The sequence below is a fragment of the Dendropsophus ebraccatus genome, chromosome 2, assembly GCF_027789765.1.
Source record: "Dendropsophus ebraccatus isolate aDenEbr1 chromosome 2, aDenEbr1.pat, whole genome shotgun sequence".
Classification (NCBI taxonomy): Eukaryota; Metazoa; Chordata; class Amphibia; order Anura; family Hylidae; genus Dendropsophus; species Dendropsophus ebraccatus.
The window spans coordinates 42,649,174-42,668,445 of record NC_091455.1 but is presented as its reverse complement, the minus strand read 5'-3'; the positions used below and the strand labels follow the sequence as shown (position 1 = coordinate 42,668,445).

Sequence of the window (19,272 nt, the reverse complement as noted above, 5' to 3'; positions counted from 1 at the left end):
TTGTGCAGCATTATTATTAGAACACTTATTATGTTTATTGTAGTCAGTCACTTACTCTTGTACCATTGTAAGTATCAGCACGTCTTACACAGGACGACAATCCCGGGATTACATATTCTACACGATTATTATACTTTCATAATACTTTTTTGATCCTGTTCTTCAAGGACAGTGAGAAACTTCAACACTCAACTTTGTAATTTAAAGGGTCTCTCCACTCAAAGGAGGCTGTCTATTTCTGAGTCTTTATGTACCTGTTTGAATTACCAAACCCCCAAATCAGATTGCGTGTCTTATCTGTCAGAGATTACATAGGCGTCTATGGGCCACTCCTCCACTTTCACTTTGTGCCAGTTTTCACAGTGCCCAGCAGAGCAACAGTAGTCACCAAAACAAGGAGCAACACTATTGCTAGACAACCTCCTTTAGATGGAGATTTCCTCTATGAAAATATATGAAAAATAATGATTAAAAGGGGTTTTCACTTATTAAGCTTTATGGCATATTAATTAGATACAGAAGTGTTCCCCCTTTTTCACTTATTAAGGGTTTTTTCTGACCTTACAAATCTCTTTAAATTAGTATGGGGGGGGGGGGGGTTACTTATACTTACCCCCTAGGCTCATGTCACCACCTTCATTCACCAGCACCAGGCCCAATACACTGCGCTTGCTGTTTGGGGTTGGTTCGTGCAGTCTCCGCTCAGCCAATCATCTGTGGCGGCATGAGCTCAGGAGGTAAGTATAAGAACCCCCCCCCCCCCCCTCAACAGGCAACAATATAAACTGATTTTTTTCAGGTCAGAAAACCCATTTAAGCTTCATAACATTATATTTCGATACAGAGGTGTTCCCCCTTAAAGGGGTTTTGCATTTTTTTTTTTTTTTTTTTTTATATATAAATGTTCTATTCTTAGGGGCAGCTTCTTCACTTTGTATCAGACACAGCACTATACACTAGGTAACAGCTACATCTGGCACTGCAGTCACCCCATTGAAGTGAAAGGTGAGAGCTGCAATACAGGATATAGTCACTTCTGCATGTAAGGAGCAAGGAGCCTGTTAGGAAGTGAAGAAGTCAGCGGTTCAAAAGTAGGAGTACAGTATGTGTAATAGGGTTATGAAGGGGAGATTCATCAAACATGGTGTGAAGTGAAACTGGCTCAGTTGCCCCTAGTAACCAATCAGATTCCACCTTTCATTTTCCAAGTGTCTGTGAGGAATGAAAAGTGGAATCTGATTGGTCGCTAGGGACAACTGAGCCAGTTTCACTTCACACCATGTTTGATGAATCCCCCCTTCATAACCCTATTACGCATACTGTACTCCTACTTTTGGACCAATATATATATACATATATATATATATATATATATATATATTTTTTTTTTAACAAGGGAGTCTATGTGAGAGCCATGAGCTGTGTGTCCCATAGCCCGTCTATGGGAGAGCGTGCGCACGTCTGCAGCCACCGCTCTCCACTGAAAGAAGTGACATGTTACTTCTTTGAGCGGAGAACGGCGGCAGCGGGGGAGCGCACTTTCTCCCATAGACGGGCTATGGGACACTAAGACAGACAGGATTCGGCGACGGAATTCCACCTGTTTTGAGTGTGAACATACCCTAACAGAGCTGCTGGCAAACACATATCCCATTAGATCACTAGACCCCATGGGCCTGCACTGATCACTTTTACCCGATGTCACAACAAAACATAATAAGCAGAAAACCCCTTTTTAGGCAGAAATTGAAACAGATTATTGGAGCCAGAATACAGGTGACACAAAACATCTATAAAACCTATGAAACTGGCCAACATTATAATACAATACCCAGGCTCTGGACAACTGTATGAACAATATGAAGTGTCATGTTAAATGAAAATCTATAGAAGTACAAATGCAGATTGTAAAGTTGGCTCTTTGCTCTCACAGATAACACATAACAGGATTCCTCCGTACCGTATACACTTGAGTCCAGCGTCATGCAGTTTGTCTTTTTTTTTTTTTTTGGCAAATTTTCCAACATAAAAAAAAAATAATAAAATAAATGGCACATTAAAAAAATATAAGAAAAAAATAAAAATATGCAAATGTCTTCATGCAGCAGGGAGTCTTTGTATGCAAACGTGTGCTTTCTCTTTGAAGTCAATCCACAGCTCGGTAGGCTATATGAGAATCACCCATTAGAACGATTGTGCTATATTTGCCAAAAAAAAACCTAAACATTATTATTATTATTATTTTTTTGCATTTTTCAAAGTTTAGTGTAGTCTCCATTTTGTTGCAGGTCCCCAATGCTTTCATAGTCACTTTCAGCATGTTGGAGGACCCCCTGACATGACTGAGAGTAAGTGATAGTCCTGTCTTCTTCATGGCTTAATGCTGAAATGGCTTCATACTCAGGGTCAGCTCCACCATTTACCATGTCCATTGATGGTGGCAAGCCAATAAGGTTGGGACTTTTATCGATGTCCCTGACAGTTGCATATGTTCCATTACAGGTCGTTGGCGAGATCTCAACATCTTGGATGTAGGAATAATGGGAGAGGTCTTCCTGAAGTCTCAGAGATTGACCGGTTCTAGACACTCTTGAATACATGGCAGAAATCTAGAATTAAATCATTCATGTAAGTAACATTATCCAGATTTAATGTATGATAAAGCAATGTACATATAACTTAAAGGGATTCTTCATCTATTTATTTCATGTGATAACTGGGACATAAGCCCCAGTTCCTTGTCAATTCCTGGAGATAAAAACCTGAGGCTGCATTCACACGTCCCGTGTTCTGTCCGTGAAACACAAAGGACACGGATGTTGAATGCAAACCCTGGTCCGTTTCCCTGGACGGCATGACAATGCCGCTGCGTTTCATAGAGTTTCCCCTCTGTTGATACATCATGCTGTCCGGTGAAAAGGACCAGGGTTTGCATTCAACATCTGTGTCGTCCGTTTCACAGACAGAACATGGGACGTGTGACTGCAGACTTAGTGATCTGATACAGATTGGGAACTAGCTGCGTGTTATGTTAGGGGCTGAGACAGTACATTCTTAAAGGCCTTTATCTGTAAGCCTTCGCCTGGTCTACGGTGTAACTCTCTGAATTACTTATTACCCTGATCTGGACTTTTGCACTCCTTGCTCAGGGCTTTATATCCTTTATTAAACTTAAAGGATTATCCAAACTTAGAAAAAGATGGCCACCATATTACACAAACTGCACCACTCTTGTCCCCAGCTTGGGTGTAGGGGGTTTGCAGCTTAGTTTTATTGAAGTGAATGGAGCTAAATGCAATATCACACAGTGAGGAGAATGTGGAGTACTAGAGGCCAAAAATAGTCAGCTGCGATTGTCTAGTCCAAAACCCGAAGCATTCCTGCTCTAGTGGTGCACGCTATGTAAGCGTATGAACTCTACAAAGGGTTGTGTATATTGTTATGCTTGCTCATATAAAGGAAGTTGAGCTAGGATCTCATAGACTGGGTAGCAATCTATAGTGCAGACTCTACAGGTACACAGTGGGTTCATATACTCCACTTTAAGCTGCAGTGTGTGTACGAGTGTTTATGCGTCCACAACATCTCAGTGTAGAGATGATTTATCTCCAGTAAAGCAGGAGTTGTCACAATGTGCTGTGATATCATGACATGGTGTCTTTTTCATAGACCACTTCAATCGATGTACCCAGGAAACAGGTAAAGGAGCGATCACCTATCCACAGGTGGGGGTCCGACTGCTGAGGACACCACCGATAAGAATGGAAATCAATATCCCCCCGAGAGGATGGACCAGCAGAAGACGTGTTTGGCCATTACTCCACCAGCATGTGTACTGCCGCTACATGTACTGTCCTTTATTCTTCACCATCGCCATTGTTCATCACACAACTAGAAAAACTTTTTTGTGCTTATTATGTTAGGAATAACAGAAAGGTATAGAGAAGGTATATCTGTCGGGTACAGTCTATATACATACATCATCCTCGGTCAGGCAGGGGTCTTCTTCCCGAGATTTGTAGGATAGGCAACTCTGTCTCTAAAAGAAAAGAAGAAAAGAAAAAGGAAATCAATACCATGTGAAGAGCTAAAGCCAAGTTTATTCTTCCCTGAATCCTCCAGGGTTATTATCTGAGGATTGGGGAACAAAGACCATCCTTTCAGCCTAATAGAGAGGTTAATATGTAAACTGGACTGTCAATGCGCACAGACAGCCTGTACTTCTACGGAGGACAGCCTTACAATCCACGCTTCTTATTCATATAACATTGACTTTATAGGATGGTTATTTGGATTTACGATGACTACAGTAAGCAAAAAATATTCTAAATTCAAAAAATTCTAATATTCTAAAAATATTCTATTTATTTCACCTGAATCGTGTGTCGGGATGCTGTACAATTTATGCCATAGGGCGGCCATCATTTACATTACAACAACCTGTCATTTCCATAAGTGTCTGGCCGTCTATTGTATACACTCTATACAGCATACATAGGGTTAAAGTGCCGGCGGATCTGCAATATCGTTTATACACCCTGTAAGGATGTCGGGGAAAATCATTAAGGTTTTGCACTACAAAGAAGTGATCAGGTAGATCTCACCATGTCAGTTAGACGGTGTGATGAGGAATCGATTAGGATGTATCACAGGAAACATCTGCAAAGTGCAACCTAAATCGGGGGGAGGACTTCACTTACATTTACAATACACAGGAGGAAATACATATAGGAGATCACTGCAGTCATACGAGCCGAGCCTTCCTGTTACAGCGAATGGTAAATTGTTCACTGCACAACTTCTTTCAGGGGTTGTCCAGGATTATAAAACATGGCCGCCTTCTTCCAGGAATAGCGCCACTCTTATCCTCAGTTTCTGCAGGGTACTGCAACCCAGTTCCACTAAGGTTGTTGTGCCACACATAACCAGAGGACAGGGGTGGCGCTGTTTTTGGAAGAAAGCAGCAATCATTTTTTTCTTTTTTCAAATCCGTAATAACCCTTTTGAGTGGGTGAAGATCTGCCCATTTACCTCTATTCTCAACCAGGCTTTAAAAACTACAAAGTTTTCTTATCTCATTCAGTTATTCAAAGATTTTTTTTCTTCTAGTTTTGGTGACAGTATAAATGTTTTGCCTACCGTCGATTTTGTCATTATCTATTCTTTTATTTGCTTTATACATAAGAGTCTTTTTAGACACATGAATTACATAATCGCCAAGACCTAAAGAGTACCTGTCATGAAGTTCCCTTACCCCTCATTGTATAGTTGTTCCTGCCATTCAGGTCACTATGGCTACAACCACTCCGGATCAGTTTCATGCACAAGCCCTACTGGATCAGAATGGGGCTCATGCACGGAACTGACCCAGTGTAGTCGTATACATAGTAACCTAAAATTCGGGTGCACAATGATCAGTTGAGAGAACATCATTACCTTCCCCTAATTTAGGCGACTTTGGACCCAACACTTATATTGGCTGCTATACAGCAGGACAGCACAGTAACCTTTAGAAGTTTTATGTCCAAAGCCACCATTTAGCCCCGGCCTTATGGTTACCGAGTCCATGAAAAATTATAGTGCTGGTGGAAATGGCTTCCCCCTCCTATACTAAGACCCGAACGCTCACCTTGCAATCTGTGCTCGCTCCTCCCTCCGGCTCCGGCTTTTTCTCCTCCGTTTCTTTACCCTGAAAATTCTCGTTCTCATCTAATAGTTTTTTAGGAAGAGGCGGGGGAACGTCATCATCCTGATAGGTGGGGGTACTTGCTGCACTCTGTGTGTTGATACTTTGCCTGCTCTTTCTATTATGGTCCACAGAGGCGTATTCGACCACAACCTCCATTTTACTCTCTGCGTTTGCGAGATGCATATTCATGGTCAGACTCTTCTCTTCTGCGCTGGCCGACGAGCTGATGTCCTTTAGTTCTTTCACAGTCTCATAGAGAGAGTCCTCGATGATGTTGTCATGGGAAGAACTGTCTTTCAGCACCTCGTACGGCCCCTCATTATACAGGGGAGCATCTTCATCCAGACTCGCTGATTCTATGCTGTTATCTGGAGGGATCTGGGGCAACTCCCTGGTCTGGGGGCATCTCATAGACTTCCCCGAGAAGTCCTGATCACACAGGTCAGGGAGAGAGCTCTGCACGTCTTCATAGGTGGGGACACAGGTGGCCGCACTGTCTTCTGAGACTGCAAATAACCCAAATCTGCATCAGACTCAGCTTTAATTGTGTAAAACACATAATAGTGAAATAAATTATAATAACTCCATACAAACACTATTTAAAGCAAATAAACCACTAGGTCCATCGCTTTGTGTTTTTTACATGATTAGACTGATGCCGGAGCAGGGATGCTGATGCTGCGGTCCTTTTCTTGAACCCCGGCCCAGTTCCTGTACATGGTGCCAGTCTATTCTCGAGCACCGGCCAGGCATGAAGCACAGGGGGCGGCTCCACCAGCACCCAGTGTGATATCCTCTCTCCTTTGTGATGCGGCTCCATTGATTCTAATGGAGCCGCGTCCAAGAGTTGAGGGGGTTTTTCACGTTGGGGGCCGGTGGCCCGGCGGTCAGGAATACACCAACATCATGTGCGGGAAACATGCGGTGCTTCAAAAAAAAAAAAAAAAGTGTGGCACCGGCATCCCTGGGCCAGTGCTGGTCTATTCATGTAAAAAAAACAAAGTGATGTACCTAATGGTACATTCACTTTAAAGGGTATTTGTCAGCTCTATATTATGCTCAGACATGGACAGATAGCTATAAAACAAATGATACCTGTCTCTGAGCTAATGGATATTTGCAAAACTGTAAAATCATGCTTTCCCTCCAAGCTCAAGTGTCACAGAGGCCGGGCTGAGCTGCAGCATGCACGCCTCCTCCACCCTCCATGCCCAACATGATTGCAGAGCTCAGTGCTGGAAACCAGGCAGATTAGAGCTGATCTCTAGGGGTGTCAGCACAGGGTGGTATACTTGGTGATCATCTCATTATCAAGACATTCATCTACCAAGTAAGTAAAGTAGAAAACTAAATTTTTCCATCTTTCCATTGTCACTAGGTATAGGCTAAAAGCAAATGCACATTCATATCTTTATCTATCCAAGGTTCTGCCTGTGAGCTGGGAAATTCCCAGCTTCTTTCATTTGATTGACAGCCTCTGGGCGTTCATTGATCTCCCCTCCGTGTGAAGAAAACTTGCATGTGTCATGTAGCTGTACTGTACTCCTCTGCCCTCACCTGGTGGAGTCGGAGAACTACTTTATGTGTACAGCATGTATACAATATTCCACTAAAAGGGATGGGAAATACTGAGTTTGTGCTGAGGCATGATCACATGTCACATACATGACAGAGAACAAATATTGTCTTGGGTAATAAGGCAAATGCTTTAGCCTGTAAAAAAAAAAAATAAAAAAAAATAAACAGCCTGCCGCTACATGTAACAGAGGATGTGGGACAGTGAATTGAAGCAAAGGGCGGCACGTATGACCCAGCGATCACTTGTGCCGCCCTCCTGCACACTTACTGAGCTGTGTAATAGGCTCTATAATGCCAATCTACCAGATCTGCGCTCATTTACACAGCGGCTCGGGCAGTGTAATAGGGCCCTTACATCTTCATTCTCCTCTGACAGAAGATGATTAAGGTTTATATTTTCTATATATGAAAACAAAGCACGGACCAAAGGCCGCACAGCATAGAGGTCAGCACAGAAAGATCACTGACACTTTTATGTACTTTGATGTATTCTAAGTTATATATGTATTTGTCCATAGTAATAACTAATGAAGGAAGCTAACCAAAGCTGGAATCCACTTGCTTATACATTGGTGCCTGAGCATAATACGGGACCATGCTTGTGATTTTCCCATAAGAGATCACTGATATGCAGACAATTGGTTCCACACCCCAAAAATAATGATTTTTTAAATTCTGAATAACATGTAGAGCAGATGAAACAAACATTCAGAAACAGCTGAATATGTAATATTATAAGTTACTGTGCTGTATAGCAATCAGCATGTGGAGTATAATGTATAGTAGGTGCATAAACCTGATAACACAGCAGCAGTTTGAAGATACAGGATGGAGCTGCAGATCCCCATTATGCAGGAGCGTAGTACAACAGGCTAGAATAGAGAAGCAGGGCTGCTGAGGTCTGTGTGGTCACATGACAGCAATGGGGAAGGGGTGTGTGTTCAGCACGGACCAATCAGGAAGTGAGAATCACAGAGCTGTGCAGGAGGACAGTGACAGAAACTTCATATACAGCAGTTTGAATGGCTGAGTGTAAGTGCAGTGACATTATAGCAGCGAGTGTGAGTGCAGGCACATTATAGCAGGAATGGAGAGGATGGGAAACACAAGGGCTGACAGAGACTGCAGTCAGCAGGAAGGAATGAGCAGGGCAGATGTGGGCACATACATGCAGCACTCTCTATCTGGGGAGAGAGGGGTTACAGCTATGGAGAGATTCCCCCCACAGTCCTATCCCCTGAAGTGAGCCCCAGCATGAAATGGATCTGCCATGATTTGGAAGGTGAGGGAGACCACCCTGTGCAAGCCATGCCCCTCCCCCACTCCCACCCAGTAAAGGGAGCTCTTAAACCAAAGCAATGCTCTTAAACCAAGTTACAACTTCTTGCTAAATGTTCTTAATCCAAGTTACTCTTAAATCAAGGTACCACTGTATAATGGCTCATCCTCCACTTTTACAGAACTATAGGTGAATATCAATGTACTCACCATCCCCAGTACTGACAGCTCCGTTGCGGTAACTGCTGACTGGTGCCTCAGTACCCAGGCTGGTCACAGAATGGCTGTGCGTCTCCTTGTCAGAAGGCTAGAAAGAAAACCATAAGAATAAGAAACTAAAGACAGCATGTAACACAACATTATCACACATGGTGACTACCACTATGCAATAGGATATCTCTTCATACACATTTATGCTCAGCCCACCTGAGCCGGCATATGTCCTCCATAGGGGAAGAAGCTTTTGCTATTCAATTCTAGCAATGACTGATCTCCTGTGAGAATGAAGGATTAAACGTGCCGACATGCAACACTCCCGATCCGCTCGTCTCCTGAGATTTAATGTCAAGGGTAAGTAGGGACACCCCAATAATATATAGAGAAGGACAAGTTTGGCCTTATTTCATGTAATATTTTATGTAACATTTTGGCATCTGCATTAAAGGGGTACTCTGGCACATATCTTTTATTTATTTTTTTCAAATATCAACCGGTGTCAGAGAGTATATATAGATTTGTAATTTACTTATATTTAAAAATCTTCAGTCTTCCTGTACTTGTCAGCTGCTGTATGTCCTGCAGGGCATGGTGTTTTCTTTTCAGGCTGACACAATGCTTTCTGCTGCCATCTTTATCCATGTCAGGAACTGTCCAGAGCAGCAGCAAATCCCCATAGAAAACTTCTCCTGCTCTGGGCAGTTCCTGACATTGACAAAGGGGGCAGCAGAAAGCACTCTGACAGCCTGAAAAGAATACACCACTTCCTGCAGGACATACAGCAGCCGATAAGTACTGGAATGCAAGACATTTTTAAATAGAAGTAATTTACAAATCTATATAACTTTCTGACACCAGTTGATTTGAAAGGAAAATATTTTCGCTGGAGTACCCCTTTAAGGTCACGTAAGACGTAAAACACATCTGCATTACACCAGTGTGAAACAAGCTGTAGCCAATAGTAGAGATATAAATATTGGATATTCCAAGTGGTCTGTGATCCCATCTAGGCATCTTTGCCGTTGCATGTATTTTGTTCGTAAGGTCACCATTGACTGACTTACCGCATTCATCAGGTTTTCATGGTCACCATTCTGATGATTCTTCTTCTTTCCTCTTTAGAAAATAAAGGCAGAAAACAAAGATTAGGAAATATAATTTGGAAGATGCAAACTGTACAAAAACTTGGGGAAATATTGGATTATGTAGAGGGCTGGCGGCCAAAACATCAGTCCTCACCAGGCTGGATGTGGCTAGTATACCGGGCACTATATCAGGGTTACTCTCTATATCAATGACATTTCATCATGGCTCCTTATTAATATAGCTTCTTATAAATAATCATAATGGGATTGCCCCCGCATAATCTCATTAGACCAGAGGAAGAGATAAAATTATGTACACTAAGATCTCCCCGAATACATTTCCACCGTGTAGCCTTGTTTTAGAACAGTCAGAAGCTTCAGTCTTGTTCACGTCTAAGGGTCCTATTACACGAAGCGATTTTTAACGATTAACAACTAACTATAAACGATTGCAAATGAGATTGTTTATCGTTAACCTGAAATCATTCACCATATTACACAGAGCAATGGTCGTTAGTTACGATCATTATTGATATCGTTACTATGATTGTTTATTCCATCTGATCCCAGCAAAAGAACAGTGTGCAATTGCACTGAACAAGTAGTAAGAAAATGCGGAACTTAAGCGAACAAATGTGGAATTACAGCGAACAATTAACGATAATTTTAGGTTTAGATCTAAATCAATGATCAATGACATACGAGCGATTTTTCGATCGTTGCCTGCAATTAGGCAGAACGACTATCGTTTAAATTACAACGATATAACGATTTTTCGCACAATAATCGTCCTGTGTAATAGGGCCCTTACTAAAAGACAGTGAAGAGGAAGTCAAAAGTGAACATTTCTTACTGTGGCCAGTAATCAGTTTATCTAAGGGGTAAATACACTTTTTTAAATTGACCTTCAATAAAATGGCTACCGGTCTTATGGTAGACTATCCTGGGAGTGATGTGATCTCACCTGTCACAGCTGGAGCAGAGGAAGATGAGGACAGTGATAACCAGTAAGGTAGACACCACCACCACACCACTGTATGATATGAGGAGCACTTGTTCACTGCTGAGCTCCCAGCTCCCCGCTATTCTCTGTAAGATCGGGGCCATGGTCAGCGGCGGTGCACGTGGTCACACCGAGGCTTCATTGGTGTCACTGGAGTCTTTGCTGCAAGAGAAAAAAAACACATTCAGAAGACAGTAACCTCTGATTATATTCCCTCCACCCCCAATCTATAAGCATTACATTATAGGCCATGGGACCGCTCTGCTCTTGTTTTTGTACCAAGACCAGATAGAGGACAGAGGCATATGAATGAAGAACCCCCCCCCCCAGAAAAAAAACAAAACAAACGAAAAACGATAAATATAATTTTATAATATAACATATTGCATATAATCTCTATGTGCAAAAAAAGTTACAGAATGGAATATACAGTCTAACACATCACCACTGGAAATTACAGAAGCAACAACTGAAATACAAGTCATATACAGAGGGGAACATTGTAGAGATTTATCAACAGTTTATCAAGATAAAAACAATACATCATATATATATTAGATATATATATATATATATATATATATATATATATATCTATCTCACAATATTTTTAGTTTTTATGTAAACTTTATTAGCGAGATTAATACAAGTGGCCACTAGGTGGCAGCTCTGTCCTGTATCCTGATAAATGAGGAGGAGGAGGCTGACAACACTGTCCAGTGCTCCGCTGATCATAAGATATTATATAGAGCCGGCCATGGACATTCCATAATAATCAGCGATAATAGAGGAGCCTGAGCAGGGGGCTTATGAAGCACTTCAGAACCTTCAGGGAATAGGGAGGCACATGCCGCAGATATCCCGCTTTCCACCTCTCTCGGACCTCCTTCATATATACATTTAGCTAAATTATGTTAGTACATGCACTTTTTTTGGGGTGTGGAGCTTTACCTATTATAAGCTATGTGATTTAAGGATTTCTGATAAAAAAAAAATGTGGAAAAAAATGTATAGGTTAAAAAAACAAAAAACAAACAAAAAGTAAAGGGAAGTAAGGGAATCAATTCTGCAATACCAGACACAACCTGGAGGACAGGGGTAGCACTGTTTTAGGAAGAAAGCAACTTTTTTTCTATTTTCTTCTTTAGGTGCTGCAAAAATAACCTGCATATTCTCACAATTGTACCAACCGCAGTCACCCTTAGAATATGTTTAGCCTAATAAAATCAGAAGATCTGGCCAGGTTATGCTGCGGTTTTCTGATGTATAACATATGTGCATGGTAGCACAGGGGAATCTAATAGAGGTGTGTGATACAGGAGATGGCAGTATATTGTGCAGCAGACACAACTACCTGTGACATACTACTTACATGTAATGTAATGCTGCTGGGCATCTAAATAGAAAGTCAATGGGTTGCTTGGCAACTTACCGTACGGCATACAGGAGGCAAGAAAGCGATTTTCTCCAGGTATATAGTAATGTTTATAGTTATTGCAGTAAATTGTCAGCTGCAACTCACTTCCCAAGCTGCTGACACTGTTATATAGTTATGTTAAGGAGACACATGGCACCTTTCGTTTATCCATCTGTTCTTCCGGCATTTATCTCTCTCCCTGCTGCAAGCACGCCTGCTGCCTGATGATTGACAAGCTTATCTGAAATCATAGAGGGAGGGCTGTCAATCATCAGGCAGGAGGCGTGCTTGCAGCAGGGGGAGAGATAAATGCAGTGGGATCGGATGCTAGGGAGAAGACTACACAGGGGGTTTACAGTCTGTTTCCATCAGTCTGTATATATGAAACTGAAGGATATTCGTAATTAAGACTATTTGCAAAGTAAACGCGCACAGAGCTTTATGAATCTGTAATTGACAGAGATAAGCATTGGGACTGCATCAGCTACAATTCATGTAAAATAATTACAATCCAATTTTAATTACAAGATAATTTGCTACTGAAACCAGCAATGCCCGTACAGCTGGAGACGTGCGCTCGGAATAGACGTTACTTTAGAAACCCTGGAACGATGCAAAATATAGGGGACTGGGAGACACAAGTCTGAATGAGCCGGAGCGGTTGTCAGGGAGATGGTGACAATATTAGGTGTAGTGTTACGTCCGCAGCACACAGCGACTTCTCTCCCTGGACCGAATTACACGGCATCAACATTCAGAGGATATTCCAGTAATTTATACCTTAGTGCAGCGGTAAAATCAATATTTCATTCCGGGAGCACAGGGCTGAAGTGTAAAAGTGATGCTCGGGGTTATTATACAGCAGCCTATTCAGCAATACGCCACATATTGTTTTATTGAAATGCCGCAGCCGCTTCTAACCAGGAAAGTTACTGACACAAGGTGAGATGGGACCTGACCTCTCTGGAAAGGGCTCGCGTAAAGGAGGAGATGTGCCAGAACACGCTGGAAGGACGGCCAGCTTATACCTGCAGAGTTACACATTATAAAAGTAAATGGATTTCTATATAATAAAAACAATGGGGGAGGTTTATCAAACATGGTGTAAAGTGAATATGGCTCAGTTGCCCCTAGCAACCAATCAGATTCCACCTTTCATTTTCCGAGTCTAGGGGCAACTGAGCCAGTTTCACCTTACACCATGTTTGATAAATCTCTACCAATGAAATATATATATATATATATATATATATATACACACACACACACACTCACTGGCCACCTGTCCAACTGCACGTTACCACTTAATTTCTAATCAGCCAATCACATGGCGGCAACTCAGTGCATTTAGGCATGTAGACATGGTCAAGACAATCTCCTGCAGTTCAAACCGAGCATCAGTATGGGGAAGAAAGGTGATTTGAGTGCCTTTGAACGTGGCATGGTTGTTGGTGCCAGAAGGGCTGGTCTGAGTATTTCAGAAACTGCTGATCTACTGGGATTTTCACGCACAACCATCTCTAGGGTTTACAGAGAATGGTCCGAAAAAGAAAAAACATCCAGTGAGCGGCAGTTCTGTGGGTGGAAATGCCTTGTTGATGCCAGAGGTCAGAGGAGAATGGGCAGACTGGTTCGAGCTGATAGAAAGGCAACAGTGACTCAAATAGCCAATCGTTACAACCAAGGTAGGCAGAAAAGCATCTCTGAACGCACAGTACGTCCAGCTTTGAGGCAGATGGGCTACAGCAGCAGAAGACCATACCGGGTGCCACTCCTTTCAGCTAAGAACAGGAAACTGAGGCAACAATTTGCACAAGCTCATCGAAATTGGACATTAGAAGATTGATAAACATTGCCTGGTCTGATGAGTCTCGATTTCTGCTGCGACATTCGGATGGTAGGGTAAGAATTTGGCGTCAACAACATGAAAGCATGGATCCATCCTGCCTTGTATCAATGGTTCAGGCTGGTGGTGGTGGTGTCATGGTGTGGGGAATATTTTCTTGGCACTCTTTGGGCCCCTTGGTACCAATTGAGCATCGTTGCAACGCCACAGCCTACCTGAGTATTGTTGCTGACCATGTCCATCCCTTTATGACCACAATGTACCCAACATCTGATGGCTACTTTCAGCAGGATAATGCGCCATGTCATAAAGCTAGAATCATCTCAGACTGGTTTCTTGAACATGACAATGAGTTCACTGTACTCAAATGGCCTCCACAGTCACCAGATCTCAATCCAATAGAGCATCTTTGGGATGTGGTGGAACGGGAGATTCGCATCATGGATGTGCAGCCGACAAATCTGCGGCAACTGTGTGATGCCATCATGTCAATATGGACCAAAATCTCTGAGGAATGCTTCCAGCACCTTGTTGTATCTATGCCACCAAGAATTGAGGCAGTTCTGAAGGCAAAAGGGGGTCCAACCCGTTACTAGCATGGTGTACCTAATAAAGTGGCCGGTGAGTGTATATAGCCAATTAACTATTACCTGGATCTGGTAGTAGGGCTGTAGTAAGGCGGTGGTAAGAAGGAGCTGATGGCGTTTAAAGAGGTTATCCTAAAATTAAAACACGATCATGTGGGACCCCCACTGATCACAAGAACTGGGGTCCCTTGTTCTCTTATTGAGAGGAGCAGTACCACTATGGAAGGCCTTATTCCTACATTCCCACTGTAATTCACGGATGTAAAGCTGCGCTGAACTCCCGACATTCTGATGTCGGGAGTGCCGAAAGTGTTTGAATCTTTGCGGGGCAGTTCTTGCTTCATCTTCATCTCCAGTTTGCTGCCTATGAGATGAACAGACAGCGAGAGGGGAGGAGCAGGAAGGGTGGCAGGGAGATGTGGGAGAGGCTGCTCAGGCGATCTTTAGGTCCCTTTGAAGTCAGTGGCGGTATGCTGATGCCGCTCATATTACGTGGGTGACAAGCAGCAGACCACCGCTGTCATGATTGGGCCGTTTCGACGTGTTGAAAGTCCATGATCAGCCCACATTGTGCATGTTGGCTGATCATGGTCTTATAACCCCCTCCCGTCGCTCCACAGTAAATTAACATCGCTGCAGTGATCCAGGATGACACAGGCGCAGGAGCTGGCGGGTCAGTGATAGCTGAGGACCAGTCGCAACTCTCAGCACCAAAGTTAACCCTATAGATACTGCGGTCAGCACGACCGCATCATCTATAGGGCTCCTTACAGAGAATTCTCCCTCTACAGAGGGAGAATTCTCTTTCCGGTGTCCATCGGGGCTCTGCGAAGTGATCGTAGAGCCTTGATGGTAGCCATGGAAACTGGAAGCCTCAGGTTTCCTGTTTCCTGGCTATGGAGGCTGGCAAGGGGAGTGAGGGAAGGCAGGGAGCGTGCCGTGCGCACAGCCGTGAGCTCTGCCCCCTCCCCTCTCTCCCCTGCTGCTGTCACAAGATTGTAACAGCGGCAAGGGACAGAGGAAAGGGGGTAGACATAGGGACATCAGCTTATGGGATCACTATGATCCCATAAGCTGATGTCCAAAAACGACCTGGGCATGGATGCATCAATGACCCCATGTTGTAAAAGGGTTTAACATGTGCTATTGCACCAAACATTTATCGGTCAAGTACAGACAATAACCGTTTGGTGTAATAGGGCCTTTACAGTAGTGCATCTACGCTCTGTTTATCGTGTACATCTACTCCCTTTTTGATGTCCCCCATGATATTACTTGCCTTGGCAGCAGCTGTCTGACACTGGTTCCTACAGTTAAATTACAACTAAAACTCCCAAGTCCTTTTCCATGTCAGTACATAATCCCAGCCCAGATTTTTCTTCCCCATGTGTATAACCTTCTATTTATCAGTGCTGAACCTCATCTGCCACTTCTCAGCTTAAGCCCCCGGCCTATCCAGATCCATGTGTAATAGGGCACTGTTATAGCGTAGCGGTCCAAGGGGAAAACCCAAAGATCTACAGCTGCAACCCCTTTATTCTACCAATATGTGGGGGCTCAGCTACAAGACCCTGATTGTTAGGCTATGTAACATCTCAAGAGGAAAAGATGCACATTCACTTTGTGGGACAAGAAAAAAGTGTTGAGGACGGTAAGAATCTATATAGTGCAATAAAGAAGCAGCTGAGCTGTGAACTTCTGATGACACTCCTGTTGTGAGCCCAGCACCATAATCCTGATGCTTAGTTTTATTTCACTTCACGCAGGGTTTGTTTGTTAGGTTTCTAGTCTGGTAGATCCATTATTCCATCACAGGAGCGGACCAGGGTGTGCCGGAGCTCTGGATACTAACAGCAACTATTCAGCAGAAGGGAGGGAGAGGGATTTGCAGTACACGATGGGATCCTATACTCAGGGCCGTCTTACCCATTGGGCAGGGTAGGCGGCTGCCCTTGTGTCCTAGGGGGCCCCTGCCCTCTGTGACATACCTGTATTTTTTGCTTTATAAGACGCACTTATAAAACTAAGTGTGTCCTATAAAGCAGTGCTGAGCACCGCAAGGAAGCCGTCCCGCCCGCCCCCTGTATTGCCGCTCACTATGCATATGCATAGTTAGCAGCCCTGAGCGACCCCCTCTGCCCGCCCCTTCTATCGCTTCTCAGCTGAGCCGATCAGAAGCCCAGGAAAGTGCAATGAGCAGCACTTTCCTGGGCTTCTGATCGGCTCAGCTAAGCGGCGATAGAAGGGGCGGGTGGTCCAGGAACTCACCGGTCAGGCGGACCCAGCAGCTCCTCTCCCGGCAGCGTGCTCCCGTCATCCTCCGGGCACAGGCAGTGGGGTACAGAGACGCTGCCTGTGTCCCGGATGTGTCGGCAGCCTCTATCATTCATGATACAGGCTGCAGGACACTTCCGGCACAGGCAGCATCTCTGTACCCCGCTGCCTGTGCCCGGAGGATGGCGAGAGCGCTGGGGCCGCCGGACAGGTGAGTAACTGGTTTGTTGTTTTGGGGGCCACTGGCTACTATGGGGGCCACTGGCTACTATGAGGGGCACTGGCTACTATGGGGGGCACTAGCTTCTATGGGGGGATTGGCTACTATGGGGGGCACTATATGGGGGGATTGGCTACTATGGGGGGCACTATATGTGGGCATTGGCTACTATGTGTGGCACTATATGCAAAGATGTGGGGGATTTGATGGCGGCAGTTGGGGGGGGGGGGGCAATTCGCACCTCTGCCCAGGGGCCCATAATGCTGTTAAGACGGCCCTGCCTATACTACTATACAGAGCTTCTCTTGTGCTGCACCTGAGCTCTGGCATCCTCTTTTATATAGATTATGAGGTAACATTCGTTCTTTTAAATGCACCTTAAATGTCCTTTTTTTAACAACACTTCGTAAACTGTAAGACACCAACACAGTCATTGATTTTCAGATCTTTTCTATACACCTCAAAAAAAAAAAAAATCACTTTAAAAAGGTACACTGACTTTAAAGAAGGACTGACTTTGTGAATCACAAGCAGTCTTGCAGTACACTATTTGTTCTATGTTTTTTAAGGTTTTTTATGTTTAAACGAACATTATACATATGGCCACTGGATGCCTCCCTTCACGTGCATGTGCACAGCTGCTGCATGTCCACATTCAGTAGGCGACAATCCTGGGGATGCTCGCATTGTATGGTCAGCTCTCCTGTCAAACAGCTTAAAAACCTCTGTAACCACATGGTGGCATTGTACTGACTAAGTGGCTGCATAACAAGGAGCATTGTCTCCTGGTAGCTATGTATACATACTATAATTAGCAAAAGTTAATGATATAACTAGCCTTAGTTAATTACCCTCAATTGATATACAACCTGCATGATGAACAGGTGTTTTTCCTTGTGTGAGTGCACAGAGGACTGGAACTTCTTGTGTTTGGTCTCTCCTTTTTTTTTTTTTTTTTGAACAGAGAAAAGACCAAATATTTGCACGGAGGGAGCATGGACCACAGTTTGGCCGTATTTAAAGGGGTTATCCAGCGCTACAAAAACATGGCCACTTTCCCCCTACTGTTGTCTCCAGTTCAGGTGCAGTTTGCAATTAAGCTCCATTTACTTCAATGGAACTGAGTTTCAAAACCCCATCCAATTTGGAGGTAACAGTAGGGGGAAAGTGGCCATGTTTTTGTAGCGCCGGATAACCCCTTTGAAAGAAAAAATTGCAAAGTATATTGTAAAACTTAATAACGTAACGTAATAGTAATATTTAAAGTGGTGCCGATTCCCCTTGCCTGATGGAGAGGTACATGGCACGTCTGTCTAATATAGTTGTATACTATGTTTATCCAGGATTGTGTTATTGCATCTTACGCCATTTTATACGAGTTTTTCCTATGGCACTGTCCTACATTCACATGTTTAGCAACAAACCAAATCCCCCATGCCTCAGCGGACCCGGACAGTAAAGACTAATCTGCCGTCTCCCGGGAATCCCTTCCAAGCAGTTTTCCTCTTGTACGGCCACACAGCCAATGTAATTATACAATCTAATGAACTGAAACTAATGCAATCTCAAAAATCTTTATAGCTAATGAAAAACAGGTTTCTTCCTCCATATTCTCCCGGATACACAGATACGAGACAAGGACACATACAACATAACTTCCCCTTATACAGATATAAAAATGTTATTACATTATAAATGGGCCCTCCCTACTGTGACTAATGCGGAGCTCGCACAACGACAAAGAATTCCTTGTGGATGGCAATGCATAATGTAAAGGAGGCATTAGCGGCAGGTGATCTAATACAAGGCCCATAAACCATTTACAGCCCCATCAGGGATTATGCTCTTATAAGTACATGACAAACAGAAGTAGGAAAATTATCTTGTCATGATGCTTTAAGGAAGTTTTTTTTATGTGTTGACACGGTTATCCCCAAAGGGATGGACCCATCGCAAATAACGCATTCAATATGGGAGCTGCAACCACTACTGCAGGGGAAGCGCAACAATACATGTGGCCACATGGTGAGAGCCACTGATTCTTATGGCTGAACACCTCAAATAACAATGGCGGACAGC

General features: G+C 43.6%; 1 protein-coding gene across 7 annotated transcripts in view; it reads right to left on the bottom strand.

The window, feature by feature from the left end:
* Window positions 1-1,319: 1,319 nt before the first annotated feature.
* The window catches only part of PAG1 (phosphoprotein membrane anchor with glycosphingolipid microdomains 1), a 115,301-nt gene continuing 97,348 nt past the window's right edge, over window positions 1,320-19,272 (bottom strand). For 6 of the 7 annotated variants that reach the window (XM_069959944.1, XM_069959943.1, XM_069959942.1 and 3 more), the window contains 6 exons: window positions 10,811-11,011; window positions 9,826-9,877; window positions 8,756-8,852; window positions 5,630-6,195; window positions 3,980-4,039; window positions 1,320-2,609 (listed from right to left, as the gene is read on the bottom strand). In XM_069959944.1, the coding sequence (XP_069816045.1) occupies window positions 2,256-2,609; window positions 3,980-4,039; window positions 5,630-6,195; window positions 8,756-8,852; window positions 9,826-9,877; window positions 10,811-10,953 (1,272 nt within the window). In that variant the 5' untranslated portion in view covers window positions 10,954-11,011 and the 3' untranslated portion in view covers window positions 1,320-2,255. Of the gene's footprint in view, window positions 2,610-3,979; window positions 4,040-5,629; window positions 6,196-8,755; window positions 8,853-9,825; window positions 9,878-10,810; window positions 11,012-12,281; window positions 12,305-19,272 lie in introns of those variants that run through there. The other variant, XM_069959948.1, reaches the window with a different exon arrangement.